Source organism: Rosa rugosa, chromosome 3 (genome assembly GCF_958449725.1).
Source record: "Rosa rugosa chromosome 3, drRosRugo1.1, whole genome shotgun sequence".
Classification (NCBI taxonomy): Eukaryota; Viridiplantae; Streptophyta; class Magnoliopsida; order Rosales; family Rosaceae; genus Rosa; species Rosa rugosa.
Window position 1 is genome coordinate 11,555,207 of NC_084822.1, and position 14,578 is coordinate 11,569,784.

General features: G+C 39.2%; 2 protein-coding genes across 4 annotated transcripts; both read left to right on the forward strand.

The window, feature by feature from the left end:
* Positions 1-2,839: 2,839 nt before the first annotated feature.
* LOC133738665 (uncharacterized) lies at positions 2,840-6,478 on the forward strand. 2 transcript variants are annotated; one of them, XM_062166244.1, is made up of 6 exons: positions 2,840-3,203; positions 3,655-3,887; positions 3,967-4,225; positions 5,472-5,651; positions 5,769-5,924; positions 6,017-6,478. In XM_062166244.1, exons 1-6 carry the CDS (start codon positions 3,174-3,176, stop codon positions 6,188-6,190), a joined length of 1,032 nt encoding a protein of 343 aa, XP_062022228.1. In that variant the 5' UTR covers positions 2,840-3,173; the 3' UTR covers positions 6,191-6,478. The 2 variants fall into 2 exon arrangements, with proteins under 2 accessions (XP_062022228.1, XP_062022229.1); XM_062166245.1 differs by lacking the exon at positions 2,840-3,203 and adding an exon at positions 3,331-3,566.
* A 1,906-nt stretch (positions 6,479-8,384) lies between these two features.
* Positions 8,385-13,745, forward strand: LOC133735527 (polyadenylate-binding protein RBP47). 2 transcript variants are annotated; one of them, XM_062162929.1, is made up of 6 exons: positions 8,385-9,029; positions 10,280-10,760; positions 12,451-12,518; positions 12,592-12,722; positions 12,966-13,062; positions 13,302-13,745. In XM_062162929.1, the coding sequence occupies exons 1-6, from the start codon at positions 8,598-8,600 to the stop codon at positions 13,437-13,439; spliced, it is 1,347 nt and encodes a 448-aa protein (XP_062018913.1). In that variant the 5' UTR covers positions 8,385-8,597; the 3' UTR covers positions 13,440-13,745. The 2 variants fall into 2 exon arrangements, with proteins under 2 accessions (XP_062018913.1, XP_062018912.1); XM_062162928.1 differs by having other exon boundaries at positions 8,386-9,029; positions 12,433-12,518.
* The last annotated feature ends 833 nt before the right edge of the window (positions 13,746-14,578 follow it).

Consider the following 14,578-nt stretch of genomic DNA (forward strand, 5'->3'; position numbering starts at 1 on the left):
GCAAAGGTAAATGTTTGGAAAAGGCTTGGAGTGGTGTTTTTGGTGGTGGACTATCTTCCCCAAGAGAGGTTTGGAGAGCTTGTGTGGGAAGTCAATTTATGAGGTAGACAGTAGTGAGGATGACATCGATCACCCCAGAAATATTCTGACATATGAGCTCCAAGCAACATGGATCGGGCAACTTCAAGAATGTGGCGGTTCTTGCATTCCGCCACACCATTCTGCTGAGGTGTATGAGGATAGGTGGTCTGGTATATGATGCCATGGGTGTTGAGATATTGGCGGAAGGTATGTGTGACATATTCTCTACCATTATGGATCATGGCATGAAAGGTCTGAAATACAGAGAACACATCACTCTTATGTTGCATCAAATAGATCCAGCTCATTCAGGTGTAATCATCAATAAAGAGAATAAACCATTTCATACCAGAGGGGGTTGCTGGACACGGCCCCCAAACATCAGAGTAAACCAAATCAAAATGTGCAACACTTTTATTATAACTCGAAGGATAGTTCACACGGTGACTCTTGCCTAAAATGCACGTATCACATTTAAAGTCTGATGCTTTATGATGCTTAAACAATGAAGGTAGTAGAGTTTGAACATAGCCAAAGGATGGATGCCCCAATCTTTTATGCCACAACCAGTTTTTTTTTGCTTCAGTAGACGAATGCTTCCAAACTTGATTCACTTCACTTACACGACGATTACCAGAAGATGTCATCTCCATGTAATACAATCCCCCATTCTCAATACCACAACCAATGATTTCCCCTGTTAGGATGTCCTGAAATATACAACACCATCGGTAAAGAATCACACAACAATATAACTGTTTACAGTTAGCACGTCCGGGATAGGCTCAAGAATCTTATCCAGGATTCCTTCGGCCTTGAGATGCTGGCGGACATCCTGAACCCACTTGTGATATCCAGAGCCAGTTGTTCCCAATGGAGTAAAGTCCAGTTTTTTTTCAGGTTACTCATCCTGAAAAGGAACAAGAAAAAGGGTTAGTTTCAGAGCGAAAAGGCTACCATGAAAACAACAAAAAAAATTGCGCGTAGTCGCTCCCAAGAAATTAGGAATTTCTAAGCATAATTGCTCCCAAGAAATTCGATTCCAAGAGGTATTGGATTAGATGGAAACAATGATGTAAGTGGTCGATCATAAATTCTCTACAAACTCTGTTTCAGCTGTCTTAGAAAGGGTCTGATCCAGCTAAATCATGGAATGTCTCGGCCTGCTACTATCGCTATCGGGTCTCGCTTATCTGTAAGACAAACAAAGGTCAGAGGGAAGATCGGGTGTGCCGGCCTTCAAAGCTCCGATGCCTAAGTCAGTATCGTTATAAGATAATGATAATGGAAAGCGGTAGTAAACAGTTACCTCTTTAGGTCATTGGAGATGACCTTGAATATAGTAGGTTCGTGGGAGCTTGGTTTCGTTCCTTTTGGTGTGGGACATTTGGGGTCCCGATATCGCCCTAAGGGGTATCGGGACCCTCGGCTAGGAGCTATTTCCTTACTTTGTGATGGCTAGACGAGCCTTGTGCTTCCGGTACTTGTGCCTGGGAGGTATATGTATACCAACAAATTCTAAGTTTGGAGATCTCAACAAGCTCCAAGCTTAGAGATAGCACAAACACGCACAGTTCGGCTTAGGTCTCTCCACAAAAGAAGAAGGGAGGTTGAAAGTCCCCGAGAAAAGAAAGGAATTAAGAGTACTGAAAGTGGGAACTTTTAGTAAAAAATACCTGAAAATAGGTCGCCGAAAAAGTTGGCCGGAATCTGGCCGAAAAAAGTGGTTGGAGGTCGCCGGTGGCTGCTTGTGACCTGCAGTGGCCAGAACTTGGCTGGAGCTTGCTGCAGGCGAGGCTAACCTGTTGCATGGGCTGTTGTGAGTGCGTGCAGGGTTGCTGCGCGGGGCTGCAGAGGCGAGGCTTGCAGATGTTGTGCAGGGCAAGGCTCTCGGCGAGGCTAGCGGACGCAGGGTCATGCGGAGCTAGGCTGGTGCGGCGCGGCTGAAGCAAGGCTAACCTGATAGGTTAGCGAGGTTAACGCTGCAAGAGACGCTGGGGCGTGCGAGGCTAGCAGGCAGGGCGCAGGGGCGCCCTAACAATCACAGGGGTGCGCTTGCGAGGCTAACCAGACCGGTTCAGAACTTCCGGTGGCCGATTCTGGTGGTTCCGCCGCCGGTTCTAGACTTCTGGGGTCGAGGGCTTTAAGGTATGCAACCGGGGAAGTTAGGGTTTGAAGGTTACTATTTTAGGGTTTCAAGATTAGGGTTTCGTGCTGATAACGTGTTTTAGGAAATCAAAAATTGAGAGAGAATGATTTGTGCTTTCATTCATAATAATGACATTTTTATATAGAGGATTACAAGCAGAGAATATAAGTCTTACAATAAAACTGAATCGTACAATAATTAAGATATCCCCCGAAGATATCTGTAAGACTAACGCTATTACAATTTGGATAAGTCACTAAAGTTTAGGCCAGACATATAAATAAGATGTTTTTAAACAAAACACACAATATACTGATTTTTTTATTGTAGCAGACGTGAAGCCCATTAAAAATGGTTGTGGGCTTCTTCAACTAAACATTATTATTTTCTCCGTCTTGAAATTTAATTAAAAAGATATACTAATCGAGTAATCAGAGCATTTTAGGTCGGAAACAAACAGCTCTTTTGGGAAATCGTCAAACATTAATGTCCTTTCTTCCTAAATTAGTGGTTGCACGGTGATACGATCCTCCCAACGACGCCGTTTTTGTCCCTCTCTTTTAAGCCCCTCCTCGTGTACCGTTCTGAAGTCTACGTCCTACACACAGCAACACACTGAAACTCCAAAAAAAAAAAAAAAAACACAGAGAGACACAAAAGCAAAGCCAACGGGTGTCAAGCATCTCTAATCATATTGTTCTTCATGTGATAAAGCTCCAACCCCATTTGAAACACATATTAAGCTCTCCCCTTCTCTCTCTCTCTCTCTCTCTCTCTCTCTCTCTCTTGCTTTTGCTTTTTTCTCGCTCTCTCTTAATCTTTCTGGGTTTTCAATCAATGTCTATTATTATGAGGGCAAAAGCCAAAGCAGAAGGAGGAGGAGGAACATTTTGAGACTCTGCCCAATGCTTTTTCACTGGCTTTCTTTTGAAGCATACATACAATGGCTGATGATCACTGCTCTTTCACCAAGGTTTGCTATTTCTTGCTTCTCCTTTAAGCCCTTCACACACCCTTCTCATATTTTTTAACCATTTAAAACTATTGTTTGTCTTTTACCTTCCTTTGGGTATTAGATTCTGCCCCTTTCCATTTGTTTGATTATTTTTATGGGTTGCATGTGAATAGCCCGATCTGGGTGTTAGAAATATTAGACTTTTCTTCCTGAATCTTCGGGTGCTTTTGTCTATGCTTTCAAGCTGAAGCAAACCCAGATTTCATTTTCCTCATGTTATAAATAGAAAGGGTTTCTTATTCTACTTATGAATAAGACTTGATAACTGAATGAGCTGATAACTAAATCATATGAATCTCTCTATCAATCATAGACTTCTGGGTAACTAGCTAGATCAGATTGGACTTACAAAGTTTTGGATTAGTAATTATTATTTACCCATGTCATTTTCTGATTTGATGAATTACAGGATATATTAAAGGCGCCAAAGAAATCGCCTTTGGTGCTGAGGACGATTGTCGTGTTGTTTGTAATGGTCTGTGGTGTCTATATATGCTCGATTTGTTTAAAGCAAATCAAGACTGGTACCACACTCAGATTCTTAAGCATCCCCGAGGTGATTCAAAGGCCTTGCCAGAAACCTGATATTGAACCGGAAGAAGCGCCTTATGTGCACTTCCCAAAGCCCACAACTTATAGCAGGTATGTTCATAACTGTTTTACTTTCAAGTTTGGTTCTATTTGAACTGCAATGATTATGACTTTTCTTGTGCATTAACAGGGCTGAATGTGCGTGCAATCCTGTGAGATATTTTGCAATTTTCTCGATGCAGAGGTCTGGGAGTGGTTGGTTTGAGACGCTATTGAATAATCATACTAACATAAGCTCAAATGGGGAGATTTTCTCTGTTAAAGTCAGGAGAAGTAACATGTCAACAATTACAGAGACTTTGGACAGAGTATACAATCTAGATTGGTTCAGTAGTGCCTCAAAGAATGAGTGCACAGCTGCAGTTGGCTTAAAGTGGATGCTTAATCAGGTAATGCTTGCTTATGCATTTTTTTTAAACTAATTTCTGTTATTTAGCAGCACGGTCATTTTTTTGCGCGAGAGACTAAGACATTGCTGTGGGGTTCATTTCTCTCTTTTTGGCAGATCCTCATATATTTCTCATTATGTGCATAGCTTGTTTGCACGGTCATTTTTTTGAGTGAGAGACTAAGACATTGCTGTGTGGTTCATTTCTCTCTTTTTGGCAGATCCTCATATATTTCTCATTATGTGCATAGCTTGTTTGTTTAAAGAAGCCAGTTATTATTATAATGGACTAAGTTGTCTTACAGTTTCTATTTGTGTAACAATCACCAAGATTCTTGTATTGTAAAGTTTTAAGTCCCAAAAAGAAGCTTGTTCGATTGTGTCCAAGGAAAATGTTCACTAAGGGACAGTATTAGAGAATCTTGGGATTGAATAGGGTAATCTTTATGATATTCTAGGATGGTCAACTAGTTCAGAGTACGTGTGGAAGAAACAGTGTGACTAGCATAAATGTCAGGGACAACTGTTAAGCTTGAAGTTTATATGATTGAATGTACCCGTTCCAAATCTTCTTTACTTTACACTACTAAGCTTGAATTTGCTTCCATGAAAATTGAAAGTTCTGAAAGATTGTCAATCCGTGAATGTTTTGTTTATGTTACATAATCTGCATGAATGATTCCTATATGTATAACTGTGTATTTTAGAGAGGTGGAATGTTTTTATGTAGTCTAGCTAGCTATGAATTTGTCACCTTTTTGCACCTGCTGTAGAGCAATGTGAACTAACTGGTCTGATCTTGATATTGCTTCTGAAATTGTTCCATGTCTTTTTGGGTAGCCTGTTATAACAATCGTTTGCCTCTTGAAGTATAGAACTTTCTTACTGTAACTAATGAGATAGGGATTTAATTCAGTAACTTATCGAGCTCACTTAAGATGACCATTGCGTGAACATAAATATAGGTCAGAGAGGACTTAATCAGTTAGACCCATGCGTGCTTTGATTTGGGTCCATCTAAATTTCCATCCAACCCATGCGTGCTTTGATTTGGGTCCATCTAAATTTCCATCCAACTTTATTTCTCATGAACGAATTGTTTGCATTTCATTCATTATCTTTGCTTTCATGGTTTGCAGGAATACTTTCATAACCTCATCACAAAGATCACAATGTTATTCCACTCTGATGTTCTTGTTAAACATAGGAAACAGCTAATTAACCATCTATTGTAACAATTTATGCAGGGATTGATGCAGAATCATGAACAAATAGTGGAGTACTTCAACACTCGAGGTGTTGCTGCTATCTTTCTCTTTCGAAGAAATCTGTTGCGTAGGTTGATCTCCGTGCTCGCAAATTCTTATGATCGAGAGGCGAAGCCACTGAATGGAACCCACAAATCTCACGTGCACTCTCATCAAGAGGTTTCCTCTCTCTCTCTCTCTCTCTATATATATATATATATATATCAGGGCCCTTCTAAGTCTTAAGTGCAAGATTTTCTACTTGTTTTGCAAGCTTATTATATGTGATGGCTGCAGGCTGAGATACTTGCAAAATACAAGCCTAAAATCAATGCAACTTTGCTTATAGCCAACCTGAAGCAAGTTGAGAATACAACTGCCAAAGCATTGGAATATTTCAAGAGCACCCGACATATGATCCTGTATTATGAGGATGTTGTTAAAAACCGCACTGTAAGACGATTAAATTAACACTCAACTTTGTCTTTTGTTGTTTTGCATGACATGAGTTTTTTACCAAGTCTCTGAAATTTGCATGTTTGCAGAAATTAAGAGACGTTCAAGATTTTCTCAAGGTTCCACAAAGGGATTTGAAGAGTCGTCAGGTGAAGATACACAAAGGTTCCTTGTCTAATCAGATTGAGAATTGGGGTGATGTCCAAAAGGCACTTAATGGAACACATTATGAAAGCTTTCTCCATGCAGATATTCGAAGGTAATGGCAATGGGGATGATGTATATACCATGCTTTGTTCGTTTAACAGTTTTTGGTTATCTTTTTGCCTTTAACCACAGTAGCCATCAGGTTACCCTCCGGTTGAAATTTTGGCTGCAGAATCAGAATTTTCATTTGATTTGATTCTAGCTTCTTTGTCACCTACATTTTGTTCCTTTACCACACTTAAATTAGTATTCAATTGATTCTTTACTCTCATTTTTTGCCGAGAAACGTTGCTGTATTATCCATGCTAATTAATAGAGTAAATCGCAGCTCCACCTTTTACTGTTGTTCTGTCTGTATATTTGTAAATCTTCAAAGAACTTGAAATGCAACATTATTATCAGCAATTCAGCATTGAGTGGCCAAGTTCCAATTGATCTCAGTTAAGGCATGAATGATTGAATGCTTATCTCGACAATACTGACTACTGAATTTCTAATCTTAGTCAGTTGTGTATTACAAGTCCAACTGAGACAGTCTCCACAAGGCTGACTGGGTTTATAATAACCTTCCTTCCCCTGGGCAGAATTATGAATCTAGATTCTCTGCTGCTTTTGCTCGACTTTTGATCATGGTGTGTAATAAATTCAAGATTGACGGCTTCATAATTCTTGTGTGTGGGATCAATTGGAACTTTAGCCCAGGAAGATTGCAGTAAGCAAAGACAAGCAGAGAAGCCATTTCTTAGTATAATGAAATAGAGATGCAGCTTGAACCTTTACAGAGGAAGCTGGGGCTTTTGTCTTGTCTCATTCATTCTGATTGGTAAACATTCTTTTGAGGATCGTACTTTGACTGATAAAACAAGATAGGTAAGTACTTTGACTGAGGATCGTACACGCGGTTGGTCAAAGTTTCTATTTTAATGTTTATAAAGCAAATGTGGATTGCATTCTATTTGACCAAAGAAAAAAGATTTGAGGGGCAAATTCAGATCCTGAATAACAAAATTCAGCTAGAAAAAGAACAAAATTCAAAGCAAGAAAATCCTCGATGTTATCTATAAGTTTTAATTTATCAAAAAAAAAAAAAATCACCTAGAAGTATTTCGTTATTGTTAACTAGCATCACCTCTTCATTTTTTTTTTCTTTCAATATCATATATTCAGTTAATGCCATGACGTTACATACAACAAAATATAATGTCTTAAAGCAACATATTGCATGCCAATTCTACCTAATTAGGAACAAAAACTCTAGCAAATAAGGTCGACACGAAAATGGCGGTCCAACATCATCGAAAAGATGTACAAAATGCGTATGATTTTAATTATCCAATTTCAAGGTCTAAATAAATCTCTCGTTAATTATCAATATAAAAATGTATGAGTTCATACCAAATGTGTTAGCAAATAAAACCTCCCTCTAGGTATGCTTGCCGACATTCTTGCCTGCAATCACCAAATTTATCTTTGGTATGAGCTCGAAAGGCATCTTGTGTGCTTGTCGTACACTTGATTGACCTTCGTGTAGTGCTTTTAGGACTTCTTGGGGGTTCTTCTTCAATTCACGCTCTATTTTTAGATTTTCAATTCTTGTTAGTGGGTACTATTCTTATTAGTATTTGTGATTTTGAATATGAGACAAATTTGTTCATCTTTACTCGAACATGAAATTTATGTCTTGTGGTTGAAAGTTATAGATACAGAAGTCTCTCTTTATAATTGTAACCAGTTCTAAGTTCTGTATCTTTGGATTTAGTTGCTACTTGCTACCATGGCCATCAATCAAAATTGAATTTTATTACACTAACAAAGACTGATTATTACGTGTAATTTCGCTCGTTATATACAATTAATGCCATTCAATTTTTGAGAGAGAAAAAAAAAAAAAAAAACATGAGTCCAAAGTCTATGTGGTATAGCATGATTAGCATCATGTCATTGCCAGGCTATTGACTAATTGGAGTTTACCATAATTAGGTACGTTAATCAAATCCCCAAATACACCAAAACCCCCAATAATTAAGGTTCGAAATTTTACTAAGATGCAATCCAGCTCACGGAAGCACAAGTTGCACCTGCCTGCTGTCCAACTCCATCCCACGGTCCAGACCCATCCCTGCCTCGGCCCCACACGTCACGGACGGCAAACGTGAGTTTGCCGACGTAGTAAACGAGGTCTCATCTGAATCTAATCACCACCACCCCCACTGACCCCCCCCCCCCCTTTAAAACCCATTTCGTCAATTCAAACCCTCTCTCTCTCTCTGCGCGCAGCCTTTGTTGCCCTCCCTTCTCTCTCTAACCACCATTCTCTCTCTCTCTGCCCTCTCTCTCGCTAGCTTCAACCTCAATCTCCAAATCCCAGAGTTCACAGAGAGAGTGCGGAGAGAAGTCCCCTAGCTGAAGCTGAATCGGAACAACTCCAAATCCAAGTCCAAGCCCAAGCCCAAGCCCAAGTCCATGGCCCAACAGAGCAACGGCGGCAGCGGCGATCTGAGCACGACTCAACAGGCCCAGCCCAACCAGCAACAACAGCAGCAACAGCAACAGCAGCAGCAGCAGTGGATGCATCAGCACCAGCAGCAATGGATGGCGATGCAGTACCCGGCGGCGGCCATGGCGATGATGCAGCAGCAGATGATGGTGTACCCGCAGCATTACATGCCTACTTACGCCGCGCATCCGCATCACAATCCCTACCAGCAGGCTCAGGCCGCCGCCGCCGTGGCCTATCAGCAGCAGCCGCCGCTCAAGCAGCAGCAGCAGCAGCAGCAGTCTCAGTCGCAGCAGAAGATGGGGCCTACTGATGAGGTCAGGACCATCTGGGCTGGCGACCTGCACCATTGGATGGACGAGGCCTACCTTCATGGCTGCTTCGCCTACACCGGCCAGGTCTTACTCGCTCTCTCTTCTTGATTGCGTTTTCTTTGAAATGTTAGATTTGAATCGTCGATTAATGTACTGTAAGTTTTTGTGTGTGATTGATTTAAGTTGAGAAGCTTGCGATTTAGTTTAATTGTATGTTGGGTGATTGTCATTGTGCTCCTTAGCTAGCTTGACCCAGATAGTATTGATTGGAAGAGTAAGCGACTCACTTTGAAAGCTCGCTAACCTAGAAATGTATATGGTTCAGGTCAGCTTATTTTCAGGTTAAGTTGGGTAGTTTGGACCATCTTGTTGAGTTCATTTCTGAGTGATGCCATGTTTGGTCAATGCAGATATTTGTAGCAGTTGTTACATTTTGTAATGTGTAACATTCTGATGGCAATGCCGATTACTTGGAAACCAATCCTGTGATTTCAAAGTCACTTTCCATTTATTGGCTAACATGTCTGTACTTTAGCTGGTTTACAGGTTCTCTTTTTCAATTAAAGTAGGGCCAAAATCCTTGTTTGGGGTACTATTTTTGGCCTCCAGTTTTCTGGTAATGGTAATAGGCATAGAAGAGTAAACTGCCTTACCTCAGTTTTTTATCCTTCTTTGATGAAGTGGGGTCAAGGTAATGTCATTGGCTATCAGTTTAGGTAGTACAGCACTATCATGATCTTAAGTTCTCTAATTTTTCTTGTTACTTTGCACAACCTCCTTTTTACTATTGCTAAATGCGTGCCAAACTGCCATGGCATCTATCTTTCTTTATCCTTTTTTGTACTTTGGTCTTTTCTTTTTGGGCTGTTCCATAATATGGCATCTGATTATTTCCATCCATCTCAAAAATAATAAATGCATCATTTGTATATGCTAGAGGCAGGAGCTGAGAAACTAAAATATACTCACAGGCAGTTCTTCTGTATTTGCCTTTTTTAACCATGAGGTGGGCCCAAAACTCCTCCTTATGTGTAGGCCCAAACATATCAATCAAACTGGGCCTCACCTGTGTATTGAACCAACTCCCTGGATCAGTATTACCAATATTCGAGCCATGAGTTAACAGTCAAACCTAGCTATCTCATAATGTTAAGTCACCATGCTGACGAAACTCAACAGTGTACATCAATCACATTTAAAAAACAGACAATGATATATACTGTTTTTTTTTTTTTTTTTTTTTTTGGTAAAAATAATCTAGTATTTATTTCTTGAACAAGATCGTTAAATTGCCACTAACTATATTTGTGCATTTGGTGTTGCATATTTTGTAGGTTTCTTCAGTAAAGGTTATACGCAATAAGCAAACAGGTCAGACAGAAGGGTATGGTTTTGTTGAGTTCTATTCACGTGAAGCAGCTGAGGAAGTTCTGCAGACCTATAATGGTACTCCTATGCCAAATACAGAGCAGCCTTTTCGTCTGAACTGGGCAACCTTTAGTGCGGGTGACAGACGAGCAGATACTAGTTCTGATCTATCTATATTTGTAGGAGATTTAGCTACAGATGTGACTGACACTATGTTGCAAGAAACCTTTGCTAGTAGATATACATCTGTTAAGGGGGCAAAAGTTGTTCAAGATGCAAATACTGGTCGTTCAAAGGGTTATGGTTTTGTTAGGTTTGGGGATGAAAATGAGAGGACAAAGGCCATTGTGGAAATGAATGGTGCGTATTGTTCGAGCAGGCCCATGCGTATAGGTGTTGCAACGCCCAAAAAATCATCTGGATATCAACAACAGTACTCTTCACAAGGTATGATTGAATGCTGAGGTTTTTATTACGTGATATGAGTTGCGAGTTTAGTCCTTAAATTATTCACATCTGTAACAAGTTCCCCGTTTTTTATCAACATGCTGGATTCATCTATCCACATTTGACAAATGAAGTTTTATCTTCTCTTTTCTTATGTTATGAACATGCTGTTGATGTAATTTTAAGTCTGGCTGCTTACAAAGCTGAAAGTGTAAAGTAACAAACTTGTATTATTTGGCCAACCCACATCTTGCACGTTTTCCTTTTCCTATTTTGTAATTTCCTTCCCTTCTGTTTTCTACATAAGTTGCATGCTTTGCTTATCTTACTTTTAACCTTTACATTTACTCAAGCTTAGGATATTCAGTATTGCTTGCTTTTCCATCATCAGTCATTTCTACTTTCTTAGCTCTATCATTTATTAAAGAGCTTCTTGTACAATGGTAATTGGTAATAGTAAATCGTCATCATGTCATAACTGACTTGGAGGCATTGCAGTTCGTTTGGCGCTCTAGTTTTAACAGGCATGTTTGATTGTAATTGGCACCTTGCTTATGGCATCATCTTCTTTTCTTGGTTCTGTTTTTTTTCTTCATTCAGTGCTCTAGCTGTCAGTGAACTCATTGACAATGTTTTTCCTCTTATTTTTTTCCCGAGTGCTGGAGTGTTTTTTTTTTCCTCTAAATACATCCTCAAAATAACACATCTATAATGAGTTGGCTGTTCCTGGTAGTGATTTTTAAAACATATTGTTTCCTTTGCAATTAGACATAGCAAGAATGGGTTTAGTCATAAAACTGTTATATCACTAATTGAAAATTTACTGGAATTGAATATTTTCATATATTGAAATATTAAACAAGTCAACTACTATAGAAAAATTGTCCATAGTCACCAATTTACCATCTTCTGAGCTACATATTTGAAAAGTATTGAAGCTTTAGTCATTAATTTGAAAAGGGTGTCAAGTTTGTGTGGGATTAGTCATTCTTTACATCCAATTTCTTTTCACTATCCTTGACTTTGATTATGCATATAACTTTTTCATATTCTTGTAACCTCGAACTTAATTCAGGCACCACAAGGATGTTAGTGTTATGTTCTTCAGTTTATTTTTTTAGTGCTTTCATAAAAGCAGCTGGTTTATGAGCTGGCATGGGCATGTTTAGAGTGGGGTGGTGTTATGGGAACAACAATCCCCATTGCCATGTTGAAAAAGTTGAAGTGTTGATTTACTAAGTTGCTCAACTTTTCAAATATTTGTAAATCTTTACTTTTCAAATATTTGTAAATCTTTTTTCTTCTTGGTTTAGGCAATCCCTATGAGTTGAAATCAGTTTTTCCCCTACTGAAAGTTTAAAATAGAATTTTGACATAAATTGTGGACATCTAGAATTGATTGATAAGACTCATAAGTGATAACTATGCTTCTCAGTGTGTCACTGTATTTTCCTTCATTTTAAAACGAGTAGTTCTACACCAAGCCACTTGGACTTTGGATCAACTTGTAAATGATGTTGATGACGCAATTGAATTATGTTTTCGGTCCAGTCCAGGAACCTATGATATTTAACTGTGGACATTATTGTTAGAAAATGCAGTTTTCTGTTTTAATATGTATAGGATTTTAAGCTGTATTTTGTAGTAAATATACTTTTCCTCCTTTAATTAGCATTGGTATTGGCTGGAGGTGGTGGACATGCAAATGGTGCCGTTGCCCAAGGTTCTCAGTCTGATGGCGAGCCCAATAACACAACTGTGAGTCCCACTCTTCTCTTTCTGCTTCTAATAGCTTTAACTCGATATGGCTTCTTACTCTGACCCATTGTAGATATTTGTTGGAGGGCTTGATTCTGATGTCAATGAGGAAGACCTCAGGCAGCCGTTTTCTCAATTTGGTGAAGTTGTCTCTGTGAAAATACCGGTTGGAAAAGCTTGCGGTTTTGTTCAGTTCGCTAATAGGTAGTCTTGCCATGTTCTGTATATCCTTATTATAGAAATAAGGCTATAATTAGGAATCAGGAATTTTGCTGGTTTGATTATTTTTTTCAATTTCAATGTTATAATAATTTATTGAACTTAAAACTCTGTAAAAAGTACAGTCAAAATTGGAATTATAATGAAAGTATCAAAGCCTGAAGAAGGGAGATATTCTATGTTCCCATGTAATGTAATGAACTATAACCACATTGTTTTGATTTATAGGAAGGATGCTGAGAATGCAATGAATATGCTGAATGCAACTGTTATTGGAAAGCAAACAGTTCGTCTGTCTTGGGGTCGCAGTCAAGGCAACAAGCAGGTAATACTGGGTCGTCCATGTCATGTTAAATTTCCTGTGCCTAAGATTTAGAATTTTCACTCCCTTAAATTTCTTTTAATTATAACATTAGAGAGGAAAGTGTGAGACCAACCCTCTCCTCCCTATTGCAGTTCAATAAATACTGTTGCAATTCAAAATTGTCCTCTCTCACTCTTATCACAATTTTTTTTTTCCTTGAGTTTTTCTCTTTTGATTGTTAATATCATGTTATTTTGCAGTGGAGATCGGACTCAAGTAACCAGTGGAACAATGGAGGACATTATGGAGGGCAGGGGTATGGTGGGTACGCAAATGCTGCGCCACAGAATCCAGATCTGAGTATGCATGCTGCAGCTGCGATTAACGGGTCTTCTTAACAGGGACATTGCAGTTGCCAGCCGCATGTAAACTGAACTTTTGTGAGTGGATTTTTAGATATAGTTGTCAGTGTCGTTAATTTCTGTAGGATTGATTTAGCTGCTTATTTAGCTAAATCTGTAATATGTGGAATTTTGTGGCCGGATTGAATCATCTTGAAGTCGATGTGTGAGATTAATACTTTATTTAGAGTTCTGGGTCTGCCTGAATTTTTAAATGGACAGGAATTTTTTCGATCCCAGAAAATGTACACATGTTTGGGAAGTTACTCGGAACAGAATATGGAAACAAGCATTTCGAGTTTCTATTGGCTCTAGCCTCTTAGCCCAAAATCTGGCTATATAGATAAAGAGGCCCTACTATTGTTATTGCATGATGTTTTGATTTTTCATTTCTTATTTATTCTTCTATCCATGCATATAATTCTAGCAGCTTAAATGAGGCAGTCCTTGTGGAAAAGGCTCTTGTCCAAGCCATTTTAGGATTGTTATGTGTGATCATACTTACCAGTTACCACAATATGGTAAGAGAATATTACCCCTATGTAATACCTCGAGATTGTAATATCTCGAGTCCCACATCGGTACTGCAATGGAAGACTTGCAACTTCAGCCAGCACTTCTGGATGAGGCTTTACTTGTTACAACAAGTGTGGTTTCTACTATACTGTCGTAGTAATGTACCGTGTGGCATTCTTAGCTCTTAATTTTGGAGATGGTGGGGGTTCTCTGTGGCTCTATGGTTCATTGTCCTCTCAGTGGTCTTTCCCTGGTTGTCTCCGTTTGAAAATAGTTAATTGTCTTTATCTGTAGACAGAGTGCCGTGGAGGGATGTATCTCAGTATTTTGACGTCAAGATGTGATTTGAATTTGTGCAGCAGTTTTGTTGAACCTTCTTCAGACAGCGATGATCGGTCTATGTCTTGTCCTGTGTTGTTTGGCCCTCCATCCTTGAGGTATTTGATATCAATGGTTCTAGAATTTGTCCATCTACATGCGTTTTCGCGTTTTGTCTTTGAGTTTGAATCACGTCCCCACGAGGGCCTTGATTTTCGGAACCAATTTTGGCTCATGAGGCTTGTGTCTAACTAGAGTGCGTAAATGACACGTCTAACTTTGGCATTCTGACTGGAGGATCA